Source organism: Pteropus medius, unplaced genomic scaffold, assembly GCF_902729225.1.
Source record: "Pteropus medius unplaced genomic scaffold, Ma_sr-lr_union100, whole genome shotgun sequence".
Classification (NCBI taxonomy): Eukaryota; Metazoa; Chordata; class Mammalia; order Chiroptera; family Pteropodidae; genus Pteropus; species Pteropus medius.
Window position 1 is genome coordinate 4,219,106 of NW_024349800.1, and position 18,657 is coordinate 4,237,762.

Sequence of the window (18,657 nt, forward strand, 5' to 3'; positions counted from 1 at the left end):
CCTATTGCAGCACAGGTCTATGAGATCTTCGGAGAGAATTGCTAAAGAAAAGTTAATATATGTGTTTAATATTTCAAGGTTTGTCCTGTATTACAAGGGCTCTGAGGTTTTATAGCTGAGAAGGTCTGGAAGTCCCTTGTGATGCTCTCACCAGCCAGATTCTCTCCAGAAATGGAGCAAACATTCTTCCAGCTGCCAGGCCTGTAACTGGCTTGGGGGTGGGCAAGTAACTCAAGTAGGGCCTTGAAATCAGACAGTGGCTTGCTGGGGGCTGCTGAAAAGGTTTCTTGCCTTTTAAAGAGGGCTTCTGAAAGGAGCCCTGTTCTCCCTGAATACGGATGGGAAAGCACATAGCTCCTGAAGTTGTTGCCAGCAGTCTCAGAATTAAGAGGGAAGCCAGCCTAAGGCACATTGTGGGGTTCGAATTCCAACATGGCAAAGGGCAGGGAGAGGACAGGTGGAAAAACTGGGTCCTGGATGATTCTGTTAATCTGCTGAATCAAACCAATTCTGAATCAAGCCCATCACACCTCTAACTTTTCAGTTCTTTGAACTGAATGAATCTTGTTGATCAAGGCACTCTGCAATGGATTTTTTGTTATTCAAACATTCCTGTTATAATAGGGAAGGCTCTGCAAGGGGCCTGTGGCAGGCTCCTCATCCAAGTCACTGCTGAAGACCAAAGTAAAAAAACCTAGGTCCAGGAAAATGTTGATGCAACACCTGTGATCTCTTAGTGGAAAAAAGACAACTGAAGAAGGATGGAGCCTAGGCAGAGAGAGGCTCTAGAGAGAGTCCCTGCCTGTAACCCCTGGAACTGCATGCCCACAAGCATATGCACAATTTTTCAGGTCTCTTGACTCTCACGTACTGGAAAATGCAGAACACAGCTAAAGCTCTTATGAAGGCAGGACACAGATGATTTTGTATGTAAAGAGGATTGTTCTCTCATGCTAAGTCCTCAAAGGAATTTGGGTCCCCCCACCACTTAAATGTCTAATACATACATATAAAAACAAGTACAGTAAGTTCTTACTTAAGATTGTCAAAAGGTTAGAAACTGCAACTTTAAGCAAAACATATAGTGAAACCAATTTTACCCTAGGCTAATTGATATAAACAAAATTTAAGTCCCTACAGTAAGTATATCTCTGGTCATAAAATCATCACCAATCTTGTAAAGACTGAAAACACTTTCAATATTAAACATTGAAATAATTGTGAGCTATACATACATTTAAGAAAGATTAATAAAATCAAATCATTAAGATCATTACTTTCCAACCCATTCATTCCAGTTCAGGGTCCTGAGTGGCCAGAGCCTATTCTGGCAGCTCTGGGTGGGTGCAAGGCAAGACTCAACCCTGGGCAGGATGCACTTCCATCACAGGGCACACTCACACACCTACCCACACTCAGACTGGGACAAGTTAGACGCAACGACTCACTTCATGTGCACAGCTTTGGGATGTGGGAGGAAACTGGAGTCCCCAGAGAAAACCTGTGCAGAAATGGGGAGAATGTGCAAACTCCACACAGACAGTGGCTCCACCTGGAAATCAATTTTTTTCTTTCTCATCAATGTTATAATGAAATGACATTGAAAGTAACAATGTTATTGGAGGATCTGCTGTATTATACAAACCAAAGCATCTTCGAATTCAAACAATGGGTCGAAATAACAAACACTGTTTTGTCAAAAAGCAACTTTATTCATCTACACATAACATATATAAAAGCAAGCAAAATCAGGATGTTTTCCTCAGCCATCCTTTCCACATTTTATGCAGCTTTCGTGAACCGTAAATCAATGATTTCTTCATGCCTAAAATAGAAAAGAAGACACAGCTGAGAAAATTAAGGCTTATTGGTATGATATTTGGACCAGAGACTTGTCTTCGTAGTGAAGCAGTGATGGGCTGACTGAAGGGTTTAGGAGACCCTGGGAGCTGAAAGTCATTAAAGGTCACTATGATCAATATGAAGAGAAAAGATTCTGATTTAGGCATCTACTGAAACAATGATATGGATGTTAAAGGTACCTGAGTTTCGGAGATAAGTGAAATCTTCTGAGGCACAAGCATATTGGCAGCCTTTAAATTTAGCAGCTCTTTTTAAAAGGAGGAAAAAGGAAGAACACAGAAGAAAATCTGTATGTAAGTGGGCATCCTTGGCTCCTTTAACTCCCAATGCCTGCATCTCAACCCTCCCCAGCTCATTGCTTTTGTGTCACTGCATATGCAGCTGATCCACCCAGAATGAATCTTGTTTCCATCACTTTCTGTTAGGTAGATATTGAATCCCCTTTCGGATTTCTTCTCTAGAAGTGCCTTCCTTGACTCCCAGGCCAATTCAGACACTTCTCCTAGTCCCAGAGCACCTGAGCTGATACACAGCAAAGAACGCCCCACTGTATAGTGCTTGTCAGTTTATTCACCTGACCCTCTGCCTAGACTCACAATTCCTGGGACAGGGATCTTGTCCTGTTCATCCTTATATCCCCATGTCCCAGCATAGTACACAGCACATAGCAGGTGCTCAGCAAATGCTTTTGAAATGACGAAACAGATATCTGTACCTCATTCAGATATCTGACCTTCCAGTACCCTCTATCTACTTAATCATAAGTACCTGATGAAATCGGAGAAGAAGCTTTCTGGGGTCTTTTGAGAAATAAATAAATGTGATAGAATAAATGGGATGTTATTTGTCTATCAGATCTAATAAGGTCCTATTTGCAGACAGTATTATGGGCTTGACTTCCTTTGCATTAAGGATGAGATCATCTAGTCTGTGTTTTGGGGTGTGGCCCAAAGATCCCAATAGTCATTTTCACCGTGAGATACAAACTGTGATCTGTGCTGAGTCTGAAATGCGCCCCTGGCAGTACACTTTGTAAGCACTGTTGATGAGGTAACAGGATTAGTTCTGGAGACTCCCTAACACTGGGGTTTAAGTGATCTCTTGAAAATACCTGGCCGTGTTACCTTAAGCTGCCTAGTCCACTTAGGACCTTTAAAGAGGCTACTGCAGGCAGTGGCAGGTTAAAAGGCAAAAGGTATCAGTAAAATCATTAGCAAGTACTTCTAGAAACTCTGGACTAGCTTGTCTGCTGACTGCTTGCAAACTGACATAGCCTAGTCAAGAAACTCAGAGCTCCTTTCCCTGCCTCCACCCCTTTTAATTTTCTCCCTGGAGCAACCACTCTGGTAAACCTCACCCACTTGAGCATTGAGACTGGAAACTTATTACATAAGGTGCTTTATAAAATTCCAGCCAGAACCAATCAAGACACTAAGCAGAATACAGGTAGTTGCAAATGGTAAGGTTCAACACAGCAACCCCAGGCCGCAGCGTCCCAGCTAGAGGAAATTGCATCAACCATGATAAATCCCAGTTCAACTTCAAAAACTTACTCACAGACTCCTTGGAGCTTAACATTTAAGGTAAATACATGAAGTACATGAGCAGCACCATACGGCCATTTTTTGCTCTTAGGAGATAGAAACCTCCTTTAATTGAAAACAGTCTCTCTCTTCCATGGCTCTGCCAGAGAGATATTCTCAGAAAGACTGCAGCAGAGAATTGTTACAAAGAGCACTGGAAGAGGAGTCAAGAAACCTGCATTCTAGTCCCAGCTGGGCTACAAACTTACAGTGCGATTCCACCCTTTCTGGGCCTCGATTTCCTCACCGGCACAATGACTAGATTGGACTAGGTTAGGGGTTCTCTAACAAGGGGCCCATAAACAGGCTTCAATGTCAGTCTGTGAACACCCTGGAACTGTTGCAGTTTGCTGCATAGGTACACATGTGCACTTCTGTGCAGAAGGTCCAGAGTTTTAGCCAGCTTTTCACAGGGAGCCAGGATTTGCAAAAAGTTAAGAACCAACAGATCACAATAAAGGGTCCTTTCTGCCTTAATATTCTAATTGCAACAAAGGTGGACTTAAACTTCATGAATCTAGAGTAGTCCAAATCTCCTAAACAGGACACAAAAAGCTGCTAACTATAGAGGACAAAATGGATAAGCTAGTCTAAGTATAAATAAATACTTCTCTTCACCGAAGACATCATTAAGAGAATGAAACAACAAACCTCAGAATGGAAGATTTTTGCATTACATATATCCCACAAAGGACCCATATCTAGACTTTATAGAGAATTCAGCAAGAAAAGGCAGACAACTCAACAGAAAAAAGAGCAAAAGACTAGAATAGGCACTTCACAAAAGAGGAGATCCAAATAAGCATATGAACAAATGCCTAATTTAATTAGTCATTAGGAAAATGTAAATTATAACTCCAGTATGATACCATTAATCACTTACCAGAGCACCTAAAAGGAAAAAGACCCATATCAAGTTTTGGCCAAGGAAGTGCTGCAACAGGAACTCTTGCTAAGTGAGAGAGCAATTCCGACATCTGTTTGGTGGTACCTACCTCAGTTAAACATTCACTCATTTTAGATCAAGTAATTCTACCCCTAAGTTTATACCTAACAGAAATGCAGAAATACACTCACCAAAAGACAGGTATAAAAACATGCACAGCAGCACTACTTGTAATAACTCCAAACTGGAAACAACTCAAGAAATCATCATTAGTAGAGTGGGTAAATTGTGTACATTCATACAAATGGACTGGATGCAATGAGAATAAATGAACCAGTACTATTCCCAACACCATAAGGAATCTCATTGATGTTACTGAGAGAAAGACACAAGAGAGTACATATTTATGTAAAGTTCAAAAATGGGCAAAACAGAAACACGGCATTAGAAGTAAGGACAGTAGTTACTCTTGGAGGAGTAGTGGCTGTAACTGGGCACAGGGTGGGTTCTGGGGGATTGGTACCATTTTATTTCTTCATCTGAGTACTAGGCTCATGAATGTGTTCACTTTATGAAAATTCACCAAATGTATGATTTGTGTACTTTTCTGTATAGCTGGAGATTTCCCATTCTACAGAAGGTCGAGAATCTTTAATTTATTCAGTTACTGAAATACACTGAATGAGTATTTATTGAGTACCCATATATATAAGACACTAAGAGAGTTGTTGGGGATACTGGTATGAACAACAGTTATGGTCTCTACCTTCACACAGTTTACACTCCATAGAATTCTACTTGGCCTATATAAAAGCTTACTTTCAGTTTCTTCTTCCTTTCTAAAAAAAAAGGATGGTGATTTGGGAAGTTTGTATTTAGAATGTGGCTTGAGGGAAGACAGCCTGATAGAGAAAACTATCTTTGCTCCTTCCCCAATGGATAAAGATGCAACATCTCTTTAGATACATCTTCTTTAGACAGATCCTTATTTACCTAAGGATGAAATGTTTTTAAACCATTTTTTTTACCTTATTTACCATCATGAATTCAGGATTTTGTTTTGGAAACATACAGAAATCTACTTCAATATATGGCTCCTAAGGTTTTTCTTCTATCGCCTTCCCGCTTGCTTCACATGACCTACAGCAAAGTTACTGCATATGTGAGACTATAAATTCCCTGTGTGACCTTAAACTGATGAGTCCAATGGCAGACAAAATTCTCCAAGAAATAATGTGAGTCAGAAATGACTGGGCTGTGAGAGGTCTCTACCTTCCCATAATTCTATATTTTGGATCTTTAGGAGGGAAAAATCTGTAAGCCCTCAGCATTCTTCCAATTAATAGCCAAACATAGTTAGTTATATCTACAAAGAAAACCTCTTCAGAGGCAGAATTACAACTCATTTTAAAATGTTTTAGTTATAAGAGATCAGAAGCAGAGGTCAATGAATGATCCATTCTATTGTGTTCCAGGAAAGGGCTGGTAAGAATCAATTGAGGCATGCCAGAATCTTTTCAGTAACAAGACTGAACCTGCCTCGTTAATTCAGTTGAATCTTTTGAAGCTAGAGAAGTAAATAGGTATCTGTCCCCAGAGTTAATTGTGATTGACCAGAAAATCAGGTGAGGAAAAATAAAGCAAAAATAAAGATTTCAAAAATTAAATGCATTAACCTCCTCTAACCTTCCTCGCATCCTGGAACAGCACCATCTATTGCTTCCTAAGCCAGAAACCTGGGAGTTATCTGTTACTTATTTTTCTCCTTCATTTCCCATATCCGTCCAGTCACTAAGACCTGGTAATCTGCTTTCCAAATATTTCTTGCATCTTTTCTCTCTGCCTCTACTGTAATGACCTGAGTCCAGGCTTCCAAAATTCCTCACCTGGCTGGCTGCAACCATATCTAACCAGTTTCCCAAGCAATAGCTTTATTTCCCTTCAATCTGTTCTCTATTCTCTAGCTATAGTGGTCTTTCTATAGTCCTTCAGTGGCTTCCCTCTACTCTCAGAATAAACTCTGAATTCCTTTCCATGGCTTTTAATGCCTTCCCTTGTCTGGCTCCGGCTTACTTCTCAGTCTAATCACTAAATTCCCCCATTTCTCTCCCAGATCCCATACCAGAATACTCAAACAGCTCTACTGCTCTCCAATCAGATTAGAAACATAAAAGACTGCTGCTGCTCAGAATATGACAGTTTGCTTAGCTGGTCTTCTGTTACAGGTTAGAGATGTGATGCCATCTGCTGCTTCTATGAAAGGAGGAGAAGGCACATATTAGGAAGCTAAACAATCTCTGGCTACTCCTAAGCTGGCTGGCTCCAGCTACTGATCCACTATCCAGAGATGATAACTCTGAAATTCTACCAAGATCACAGTCTAAGAGGAGGCAACATTATTTTTTAAATGATCAAATCTCAGGGTAAAGAGAAAAAAAGTGTTTGGTTTTAGAAGTATTTCTGTCCTCACTTCTCTGGGTGTATCTGATGGTCAGGGAATTTCAAGGGAACTTATAAAGACAGAATGTGAAAAGACTGCATGAGAATACGCTGCTGTGTTATCGAACATGGCTTATGAGAAAGGGCAATTCTCTGAGCTGGTTATAGATGCCTGGCTTCCAGCTTTTCTAGGGATTTAGACTAGACTCACCTAAGTTTGGGTAATATACTGGAGACTCTCAGAACACCCTGTGAACTGGGTATTGGTGGCCCTGCCATTTTAAGGCAGAGGGCTAACTGATATACCAAGGTTACAGAGCCAAAAAATGAGTAACTACAACTTCAAGGCAATGTCTTCTGACCCCAAGCTTAGCTCCTGGCTAGCTACTTGTCTGAACTGAACTGTATTTGAACATAAAAGATATTTGCTGGATAAGAGGAAGATTGAAACTTTCTTTTTACCCTCATTATGAGTAGGAGGCTGCAAAGAAGTGGAGTGATAATGGCTACAAAAGAATACAAACTCGTCTATGGCCATGCTACCCTGAACAACCCCGATCCTGTCTGATCTCGGAAGCTAAGCAGGGCCGGGCCTGGTTAGTATTTGGATGGGAGACCACCTAGGACGACCAGGTGCTGTAGGTGTAAAAAAATAAAAAAATAAGGGATTGTAAACTGACAAGGTCCTTGCAACCTGTGAGGTCAATCAAGCGTTGCCTCAACTAAAAAGTAAAAAAATAATAAAAAATAAATAAAAACTCAACCAAATACACTGGGGTTTTCTCACCCTGCAGATGATACGTTAGTTGACTTGAAAAGTGAACAGATGCAGAATTATGGAGATTTTGAAAAGATGAACCCAGCAACAGTAAGGCAAAACAATAGCTAAAACTGCAATAAGAGGACTTCTAAAGAACAAAGTCTGGGAGGATGGAGATTCTGAAACTTGCTGTGTAGTTAAGAGGAAAGAGAAAGAAGCAAACCAGCCACTCAGTTCCTTTCATTGCTAGTTTACTTCATCCACCTAGAGGTTAAGGGACTGGTTAAAGGACTAATACGATTTGAATAACACAGTGCAAAGAGCCATATTCTAAAGAGAAGTCAGGAAACGTTTAGAAAATGATATCAAAAGAAGAAAGACTAGGTACAGTGTTAGATGCTTTTATATATTCAAGATACAATAATCTTCACAACCTGGAGAGGCAGGTATAATTACAGCTGTGAAATTAAAACTCAGAAAAATTATGTAACTTGCCTAAGTCATAGCAGTTAAGTTGGAATTTGAAACCTAGTCTCTGGGGTTCACAAACCCTTTCCCTTAGCCTGTGTTCACTTCTTCATAGCCCACAACCACCATAAACCTGAGAAGCCAGAATAAAAAGTAAGTAAACCTATAGAATCTGAAGGGATGCTCATCACTTTCCACAATTTCTTCAATCTCATGCAGGTTACAGACATTCTGTTACTCTGGACTTGTCAAGACAATAAGGCATGTTTAGAAGGGAATGGGAAGCAAACAGTAAGCCAGCAGAGGACCCTACAATGGGCACTCCACAGCCACACGGAAATCTGGGCTGCATGATCTGTGAGGTGCTCCCCACTGCCCTCTGCTGGCAACTGGGAAGAACGAGTGGAAAGAGGACCAAAGATTCATTCAGGTTGAAGTGTCAAGAGATGATGTTGGATTTTTAAAAACCTTTTATTAGAGAAAAATTCAGACTTATAAAAGAATAATACAATATGTCTCCATGTATCTTCATCCAGCTTCGACAATGTATTAACTCATGTCATGATCAATCTTATGTCATTTACTCCTTACTCACTTCCCTCCACATTTTATTTTGAAGCAAATCTCAGATATTTCATTTCATCTGTAAATATTTTAGTTATGTATTTCTAGAAGAAAAGGAACTTTTAAAAAACCCTGTCACACTACCATTCTCACAACTAAAAAAAAAATCACCAATAAATGTAGTAATTTCTTATAGCACAGGAAGCCAAAAAACAAACAAACAAACAAACCCCCACAAATAAAAAATTCAAGCATTCAGCCACACCCAAGGAGTATTATAGCAAGGGAGCTGCAATCATGCAAAACACATATTAATAGCCTGAACCACCCAAGCAAACAAAAGCACCTCATCTTCAGCCTTGCCAGGATAAACCAGCAGGAACACAGATTAAATAAATATCTTAGCTGGAAACTCAAAGCTATGTACTCCTGAATGGTAGGAAAATCTTCAGTTGAGTAGGTTTGGCATAGGTACTACTAAATCTTTCTTGAATCTTTGGCTGAATCTTTCCAAAGATTCAAGAGAGCCACGCAGTGTCCTTGAGGCCAAGTTCTCTGCTGCGTATCCAGGAAGCTGGGTGAAATATTAAGGGGTGTGACCAAGACAGCTCCCTGGCTATCTCAACCCAGGAATCAGAATCAGGATGAAAGACCACTCCCTTCTTTGTGTTAGCTCTGAGCCAATTATGCCTGACTCTCTTTCTAGATTATGAACTTCTTGAAGGCAGGATGGTGTCTTGTGTTCACTTTCTATCCTGCATGGCTAGCACATGAGAGACGCTCAGCACATGGTTACATAAGAAAGACTGAACTAGAAAAGGCCATCATTTGACAGTTCCAAGTGTTGGAAAGAATGGGGAGAAACAAGAACTTCATTTACTACCAGTGGGACTATAAATTGATATAACCATCTGGGAAGGCAATGTGACATTATCCAAAGATATGTTCAAAGGCTTAAGTCCATAAAACAAGAACGGGATGTTTTAAAATTTATACACACATACATATACACATATATTTCAGAGAACAAAAAAAGAAAACAAAAAGAACTGCTGGAAATTGAAAATGTAATAGCAGAAATTTAACTCAATAGAAGGGTTGGAAGCTAAAATTGAGAAAATTTCCCAGAGAGCACATCAAAAGGACAAAGAGATCAAAAATAGGAGAGAAAAGAAGGAAAACCAAAAGACTAGCCTAGGAGGTCCAATATTTGAACAAAAGGAGTTCCAGAAAGAAGAGAGAAAACAGATAGGAAGAAAGTAAAGAAAAAAGAAAAAATTCTTATATTCTGAGTTTCCAAACTGAAAGAGCAATGAATACACGGTATAACAGATAAAAACAGACTCACATCAAAGCACATCACTGAGAAATTTCAGAGCCCAGGGAGAGAGTAAACATCTAACAGGCTTCTAGAAAGGATGTATACAAAGGATTAAGAATCAGAATGGCTTTGGACTTTGACAGCAATCCTGGAAGTCGGAAGATAGTTGGAGCAATGACCTCAAAATTCTAAAGAAAAACTATTTCCATTCTATCCGTAGCCTAAGTCTCAATTAAGTGTGAGAGTAAAATAAAGATATGTTTAGACACACACAGTCTCCAAATTTGTCTTCCATGCACCTTTTCTCAGAAATTTACTGCATGGTGTGCGTCACCATAATGAGAGTGTGTGCCATAAAGGTGAAGGACATGATATGCAGAAAAGGAGATACACAGATGAGAGGTGAAGACAAACTCCTTGGAAAAGGAAGTTGTACAGAAAAGGAAAAGTATAGTATGTGGCTGACCTGTGAATCTTATTAACATGGTCATAAGATGTAAACTGTGAAGACTGACTTTACCAAAACTACAATATAACTAATATTAGGAGGACGGAGGGATGGGAGGGTCGAGGGTGTGTCATAAGAGTGCATGGAAATATGATGGCTAGGTGGAGGGCCAGGAGAGGGAGGGAGTAGTTAGGGGGATCGTTTTATAAACTATATAGATGTCTAACCAATGTATTATATACTTGAAACTAATTTAAATAATTAAATTTTTAAAAAAGAGTGCATGGAAGAGTTAAATTTTATTCTATTACAGTGAGAAGTCAACAGATAATGCCTAAATTTGAAAAGCAAAGAAGCAGTAGTATAATTTAGAGAACTAGCAGTGAAAACAAAAATAACCCACTAAGAGAGTTGGAAATAGTAATTTCTGGAGAGGGAAAATGGGGGAGAAGGGCAAGGTACTGCTGTTTCTGCAACAATATGCAACAATAACTTTCATAAGTAAAAAACATGAGAGAAAAACCTACACATAGGAGTTAATCAGAAAACTTAGAAAGGCTGTAAAGCCTTTCAACAGTACCTCACGTAGTTTGACTTTTTTAGATGACCAGATTACAGTGCTGTCTGCCTGTCTGTACGTTATTGCAATGTCTTAGTTTATGAACAGCAAAATTCGGCATTTCACAAGTACTTGCAGGATACATACAAAGCTTTACATTTTAACCAGGGATGCTGAGGTCACTCAGTCCAGAAGCTTCATTAAGTAAACAGATTTTCTAAAGTTCTTACCAGCAGTGAAAACGCCTTTGGTGCTCTGTCTTATACTAGAAGGTCTCACGATTGCTGAAAGCCCTGTGAGGAAAAACCAACAAGGATGCCAAAAAAGCCAGATGTTAGTGATCTCAATACTTTTAAAACCTGAAACTAAATATTCTTTCTAGTTATCCAAATAAAATCAGCAAATCTATCTCTGTCCTAGTATAACAGAGTGACAGTGAAAACGGTATCAAAATTGAGGGCCAGGAGACTGGAGCTGTCAGCCGTGTCACCAATGAGCTATGTGAGCATAGGCAAACGACTGACCTTAACCTGAGCCTGGGCCTCCTCATCTTAAAATAGGTTGAGTTAGTGACCCTCGAAGACCATTTTATGACTTTAAATCTGCTTAAGGCTGTTTGTTATCAATTCCAAGATGTAAAAATATAAAACAAAACAAATGTTTCTGCCCAGAGGAAAAACTTTCATTATGAAAACACATACAGAGGACTCTTCAGTGAAAAGCAACAGCACAGTCCCCCATGCTCTCAGAAAGGCAACAGAGATCACACCGTGACCAGAATTATGTTAAAATGAAAAACAACAAATGATATGCCTCCATATTTATCTTCAGAATAGGTAGCTGGTGACCTAAACATATACTCTGATAACCTGGGGCAGGTCGCTGAGAGACTGTGCGTGGAGCCCACCTACTGTAGCTAATGTTCAATATCGTCACTATGAACTGCACCTGGCACATTGGTTTGCACCTTGTAGGAGCTCAGTAAATACGTACCCAATGAAATAGGAGAACACACTCTTCTGAGGGAGGGAGTCATTTTCAATTTTCTAAATATCTCTTTACTGACTGACCTCATAAATTACCTTTAACACCTCAAAGGGAAGTGGGTCTCTGAAGATAAGGTTCAGAGTTTTGGGAAAACATCTGGGAGGCCCTGGGGATGAAGTATGGAACATGGGCCATGTCAGGGGGAAACTGCTGAACACACTATGACACACTGAATGGGAGTTAGTTGATGAAAACTGTGTTCTTAATGTTATCTGATGAAAGCCGTGTTCTTGATGTTATAAAAGCATTAAAAATGTCACCAGTCTCCTTCCTTCTTAGACCCACCATGAAAAAAACAGACATGTCTTTGAAATAACTTCTAGAAGTTATGTGCTTGGGACCAAAAGAAACATTGTTTTTCCCCTTTGACAGTGATTTAGGACCCAGGAATCTGAAAATGGAAGTACTTTAACCACCCCTACTTCAAACAAATGAAAATTTAGATTTGGAAAAAACTCAGATTTTTACTGCTTTCTTCTTCCTAGAAGCAATCTATCTCTTGATCTCACTTAGGTAAGAAAGAATAAAGAATACGTCTCAGTCACAAACAAAGTTTGCTTTTACCCACAGCCAGCACTTCCTCAACGTCAAATTCATAAACATACCTAGTCGCACTACCTCTCCACAGTCAGGATCATGAGCAAGCTGGAATAAAGTTTCTTCTACGTCTCTGTTTTTTCCAGGAGGGTCCATAATTCGATTTATTTGTTGCTGTAACGTTTTGGGCAATGTCATCAGCTGAGTGAATTGTCCTTCAGGGCTTTTATCTATCTAAACAAAACAAAACAAAACAGATGATGTCTATGGAAAGTACTTTGAATTCTATAAATACCCAAAGACACACAGCTTCTCTTTAAAGTCACGCACACATATATGAACTCACACCCTAGACTAGGCAGCATGCTAAAGAGACAGTCTCCTTTCTGAAACTGAATGTGTAACTGTTCAGAATTCTAAGTTCCTTCAAAAAAGTGAATTCTTTTCCTATTATATTTCAGTTCTACAAGAGAAAAGAATATGAACTTCTTTTCAGAATCAATTCTGACTCTCAGTTTTAAAGTTTCTACTTGTCTTAAATGCAGCAGTTAAAGGATGTGGGGCTGTAGTTAACATCTATTGAGGCCCCGGCAAATACAGGCACTCAAATTACCTCTTCCATATTAAACACAGGGACACAGAGTAACACAGCCAGGATCATGCAGCCAATAAGAAAGAGTGTCCCCTGCCTTTAGGGCTTTTACACACCATGCTGTATTTCATAAATTGTAGGAATAAAGTGATGACAAAAACTAATCTTATTCACTTTTAATCCCCTGGCATATAGTAGGTACTCAAAAACATTGGTTGAATAAGGAAATGAATAACTACATCAATAAAACATAGTTGTCATTATTTCTTAAATAGGAGTAAGTTACATCAGTGCTTTCTGTTCTCAATGTATTCTTAAATTGAAAAATAGAGAAATAAAACATATAAAACCATGTATCAGACTTTACTTGGAAACCTTAGAATCAAAATTTAGCCATAGAGCTGAGGTCACACCTAGCTTCCCTAACTCCTAGTCTAATATACTTTACTTCATGGAACTACATTTTTACAAAATTATGTAAATACTGACTACCTGCCAAGTTGAGAACCAGTAACACTGCCCTCAACAGCTCATCACATTATTTTCCAAGTAAGAATCTTTCCAATATTTTTTAAATAAATGTTTAGGTTTTAACTTTAATAGTAAGAAAAATTAAACAAATGAATGTACTAAATTTTAGATTCAGATTTTCCATACATGACCAACTTTTTTAATAACTGAATTCACTCATTCTATCACTTTTTTTCATTCAACAAATATTTATTGAGTATATGCCAATGTCTGGATTTTCTAGTTTTATCTATAAAATCTATGCAAAGTAGGAAATGCTATTATTTAGTGGCTCCAATAAAAGTAAAGAATTTTTAAAACCTATTTCACATTTATCATTAAAATGGTTCTAAATTATTAGGATTTAACCTCTAGTCAGCTTTGGCTAAATGACAAAAAAATGTGGATATTTCTGTAAAATATGCTAGAAATGACTTTTACAGACTGAAATTTTAGGGCCAAGTATTGAGATTAGTCAAAAGGATCTTATATTTCTATAAGGCTTTAATTATGAAACTTCCAGCAATTTTAGAGATGTCAAAATGCCTTAGTACTATAAGGAATTAGAAAATAGTATTTGCTACTATTTTCTCTTGAGGAAAAGAATGCACTCGAATTTTCGCTTGGAAGCATGTGTCTAAAGACAAAATATCAGGTGATGTGTCAAATAAATTGTTAAATTCTAATTATCCTTACTCTTTAATTCTTCATATTTTAGTGACATGAAAGTAAAAGCATTCAGTTAAATGGTGAGAGTCAAATTGCATTTTAAAAGCATCATGGGAAAGACCACATACTGTATGATTCTATTTATATGAAATGTCTAGAACAGACAAATTCATAGAGGCAAAAAGTAAATTAGTGGTTGCCTCAGGGGAGGGGAAGCTAGAAACAGCTAATAGGTATAAGGTTTCTTTTTGGAGTGATGGGACTGTTCTAAAATTAGATTGTGACGATGGTTGCACAACTCTATGAATATACTAAAAACCACTGGATTTTATGGTATGTGAATTACATCTCAATAAAGCTGATATTTAAAAAAAACAAATACGGTCACATGATAGTGGATGCTGTGTTGCACCACCCAGATCCTGGCTTAGGGCTAAGGCACTCATTCCACTAGCTGCTGGGATTCTCTCAGAGTCCCTACCAGAACTGTACTCAGCTAAAGCAAGCTGCCTGTATCCAATGACTGGAAAAGCAGGAGTACAAAGGCCTATATTCTTTGTCCATGTTGGGACAACTAGGAAAGGCCATCTAGCTCCATAGTGCCACAACAGGATCAGATGAGGTCTTTGTTTCAAGTCTGCCCAATCCTCAGCTTACACAATTAGTACCAGGAATGGTGCTGTAAAGCATACTCTGCGATGGCTTTTTGGAGCAGTCATAGTGTAGAAGGCCAAGTGGAAGCTTCTTAAGTTGCCATTCTCACACTCTGGCCAAAGGAGTAATTAAAAAATAAAAACATCCTGGGAGGAATGGCAGAGGTTAGTGTCACCTGTAGATCTAAAGGATACAGAGGTGTGATGTTTACTGCATCAACTTGCCTAGGCTATAGTGCCCAGTTGCTTCGTTAAATATTAGTCCGGATGTTACCGTAAAAATATTTTTTTTAGATGTAATTAAGTCAGTAGACTTTGAATAAAGCAAATTACCCTCTATAATGTGGGTGGGCCTTATTTAATCAGTTACAGGCCCTAAGAAAAAAGACTAGTCTCCCAATGAAGAAGGAATTCTGCCTCCAGATTCTCCTCAGATTCTAGACTACAACATACTCTTCCCTGGGTCTCCTGTTTGTTGGCCTGCCCTGCAAATTTCAAACTTGCCAGCCCACCAGCATCACGAGAGCTAATTCCTTAAAATAAATCTTTCCCCTTCTCTTTCTATATATCCTATTGGTCCTGTTTCTCTGAAGAACTCTGACTAATTCAAGAGTTGATGGTCCTTGCCATATTTCCATTAAGTCTGGCCCTCACATAATCCAAACAGATTCTCTAGACTGTAGTAGACTCTGCATATTCTGGCAGACTACCACAAATGCAATCAAGTAGAAGCCCTAATTGCATCTGTGTGCCAGAGGTGGTAAACCAGCCAGAGTAGATCAACAGAACTGCAAGTATCTGGATTGGGCCACAGACTTGGCAAGTACATTCTTTTCCATTAGGAAAGAGGATCAGAAGCAGCTCACATTCATATGGGACAGACAACAGTATACCTTACGGTTTGCCTCAGGGCTATGTTAACTCTCCCATCCTCTATCATAAGATTTTCAAAGGAAACCAGACTATTTGGATATTGGAGGCCTTGGTAGATATATGCACTCCAGAGTGTAGAAGAGTGACCCTATAAAGTTTCTGGAGCCTATTGCAGCCATTGAAGTTTTTGGGGGGGGGGTCAAGTGGCCTGGAGCATTCTGGGACGTCCTTTACAAAGTAGAGGTCAACTTATTGCATCTTGCACTTCTCACCACTGAGAAAGAAGCACAATGCCTGGCAAGCCTCTTCAGGTTCTAGAAGCAGCATCTCTCACTTGGGAAAAATGCTCAGACCCATTTACCAAGTGATATAAAAGGATGCCAGATTTGTGAGGGGTCCAGAGCAGACAAGAGCTCTGTAATAGCCCAGGCAGCAGTGTAAGCAGATCTGCCACTTGAACCATACAAACCTGTAAACTCTATGGTACTAACGGTAACTTCAGTGTAAAAAGAAGCCATGGAAAGCTTATGGTGGGCTCCTAGCAGGAGAATCACAATGTAGTCTGCTAGGGTTCTGGAGCAAGGTCATGCCATCTGCAATGAAGAACCATATACCATTTGAAATCAACTCCTAGATACTAGACCCTGGTAGAGATGGAACTTCTAACTGTGGGATAGAAAAAGGCCAGGGATATAAAAAGACCATGCATCAAGAACTGCCCATCGTGAGCTGGGATTTGTCAGATTCACCAAGTCTTAAGGTCAGAAAGGCTCAACAGTGATCCACTATAAGACGGAAGAGGTACACTAGCATAAGACATGAGCAAGGACAGAGGGCACAAGTAAGCTGCACAACCAGGAAACCTAAACTCTCATAATATCCACTATGCACTATTATATCATCTGTTCTACTTACCCGTTGGTTTATGCATATAACCATGTGGAAGCTCCCTCGTGACTGGTTTTGGGGTGAAGAACAAGGACAAGCTTGCTTCATAGATGATTTGGCTTAGTATGTGTGAACTGAAAATGATGCATTACAGCCTCACACAGGGATAGCCCTGAAAGACATCAATGAGAGGAAATCTTCCCAACGGGTAGGCTTCGGGTGGTATTCCAGGTAGGGCTGCTGATACACATCTCTAAGTACCCCTTGCCAAATTTTGATGGTACATGGACAAGTACAGTAGCCACAGCCTGAGATGGGCATGGTGACCAGAGTTTTAGACACATCAGGGATGAGGTTCTGGGCCACCTCATCTGAACCAACAGAAGTGCTAGATGATGGTGAGGGGAATTTAGTATGGGTAGTAGAGGAGGAAGAAGATGGGTATACGCTTCAGCCTCAAAACCAGATATAGTGCTGGAACTGTATGTAGCTCAAGCTGCTAATCTTAGTTTCCCCAGGATAAGCAACCATTTAGAACCTAGATCATGCGGGATTTCATAGGCTATAGTAAAAAATTTGGAAAAGTTTATCTGCCTAGTTAAAAGAAATTTCCAACCCATTTCCCTTGCTTAGTTTCTAGAAAGCTGGCAGCCAGGCACATTATTCTTTCCATCTTCTAACCAGACCAGATGATGTCTTGCTGGAGAAAGTCTACAGATACTGACAACTGGGGTCCTCCAATAAAACAGCCAAGTCTTTATCCCATAATCCTACAGTGAAGCTCACCAATTGATAAGCCCTATCATTCACAAATAACTTCTAGTCTGTATTTTTAAAGTGTGCTGCTCTATAAAACAGGCCATGAAGAATATCCAAACATGTGAAGAAAGCCTCTATTACAGCAGATGAGAATGAATCAATAGGAAAATGAACAAAGAGAAACAGAGACAACGGAGAAAGAAAATTTTTAAATCATAATAAAAACATTTAAAGACTTTGAGAAAAAAAATGGCGTAGATGATAGAGGCTCTGTACATCCCTCTGGCGACTAAATCAAAGTTGTGACGAAAACAAGGAGCAGCAGCAAGGAAAAATCACCTGGGATGAACAAGCCATACAACTAGAGAGAAAACCAAGAAATCACCCTGCAATGGCAGAAGGTGGGATGGGGCAAGGACACAGGCCTACCCTGGCTCCAGTGGCTGAGTGAGACAGAGGCTGTGGCAGCGGCAAAAGCCTCTTAAAGGCGCCGTGTTTGCGAGCAGATTTTCGTGGTGACGGACCTGCTCACTCTGAGCACCAATGCAGATCAGGCTGCACACGGGGACACCAGGGACATACATTGTCCGAGTGAGGGCCGAGGTGAGACTTGCTTGTACAGAAGCACCGGCAGTATCCATTGTTCCCTGTTGAGTCTTTCCCCCAACCGGACACAGTACCGCCATAGCCGTGACATCATCAAACTGGATAACAGAGGTTGCTCCACCCAGAGGATTCCCTGAAACCCCACCTTCCCCAACTCGCGGCCCCTATCAAGCCACAACCAGGTTTATCCTCAACAAGTCAGGTGCTCCTTGCTGAGACTCACAATGGAGGAGGCAGCTGGCCTCGGTTTCCGGTGTAGCCTTTTGGGGCAACTATAAGCACAGCATCTGTGGATTGCTTGCCGAATCTTAACAGGTGGCTCCGGAGGGGTAGAGGCTTGGGCTAAATTTGGCCTGCAGCTGAACCCCTCTCAGGACTGTGCCACTGAACACCTACTTTCAAATCCACACTAATAAGACTGGGAGACTTAGGAGCTTTGCTTAGTACATAGAAATAGACACGGAAAGGTAGCCAAAATGGAAAGACAATGAAGCAGAAACCATATGAGGGAACAGAACAGAGATTCAAATATAATGGAGTCAAGTAATCTAACAGATGCAGAGTTCAAAACATTGGTTAGAAGAATGCTCAATAAACTTTTGGGAAGTGTAGAGAACTCCAACAAAGAGATT

At 39.9% G+C, this 18,657-nt stretch overlaps 1 protein-coding gene and 1 pseudogene across 7 annotated transcripts in view; one reads left to right on the forward strand and one right to left on the reverse strand.

The window, feature by feature from the left end:
- Positions 1 to 1,689: 1,689 nt before the first annotated feature.
- Positions 1,690 to 18,657, reverse strand: part of TAMM41 (TAM41 mitochondrial translocator assembly and maintenance homolog) — a 45,353-nt gene continuing 28,385 nt past the window's right edge. For 5 of the 7 annotated variants that reach the window (XM_039886757.1, XM_039886755.1, XM_039886758.1 and 2 more), the window contains 3 exons: positions 12,544 to 12,709; positions 11,122 to 11,184; positions 1,703 to 1,825 (listed from right to left, as the gene is read on the reverse strand). In XM_039886757.1, coding sequence (XP_039742691.1) covers positions 1,749 to 1,825; positions 11,122 to 11,184; positions 12,544 to 12,709 — 306 coding nt within the window. In that variant the 3' untranslated portion in view covers positions 1,703 to 1,748. Of the gene's footprint in view, positions 1,826 to 11,121; positions 11,185 to 12,543; positions 12,710 to 18,657 lie in introns of all 7 variants that reach the window. The other 2 variants (XM_039886756.1, XM_039886754.1) reach the window with 2 other exon arrangements.
- LOC120622421 (uncharacterized) lies at positions 7,298 to 7,416 on the forward strand (annotated as a pseudogene).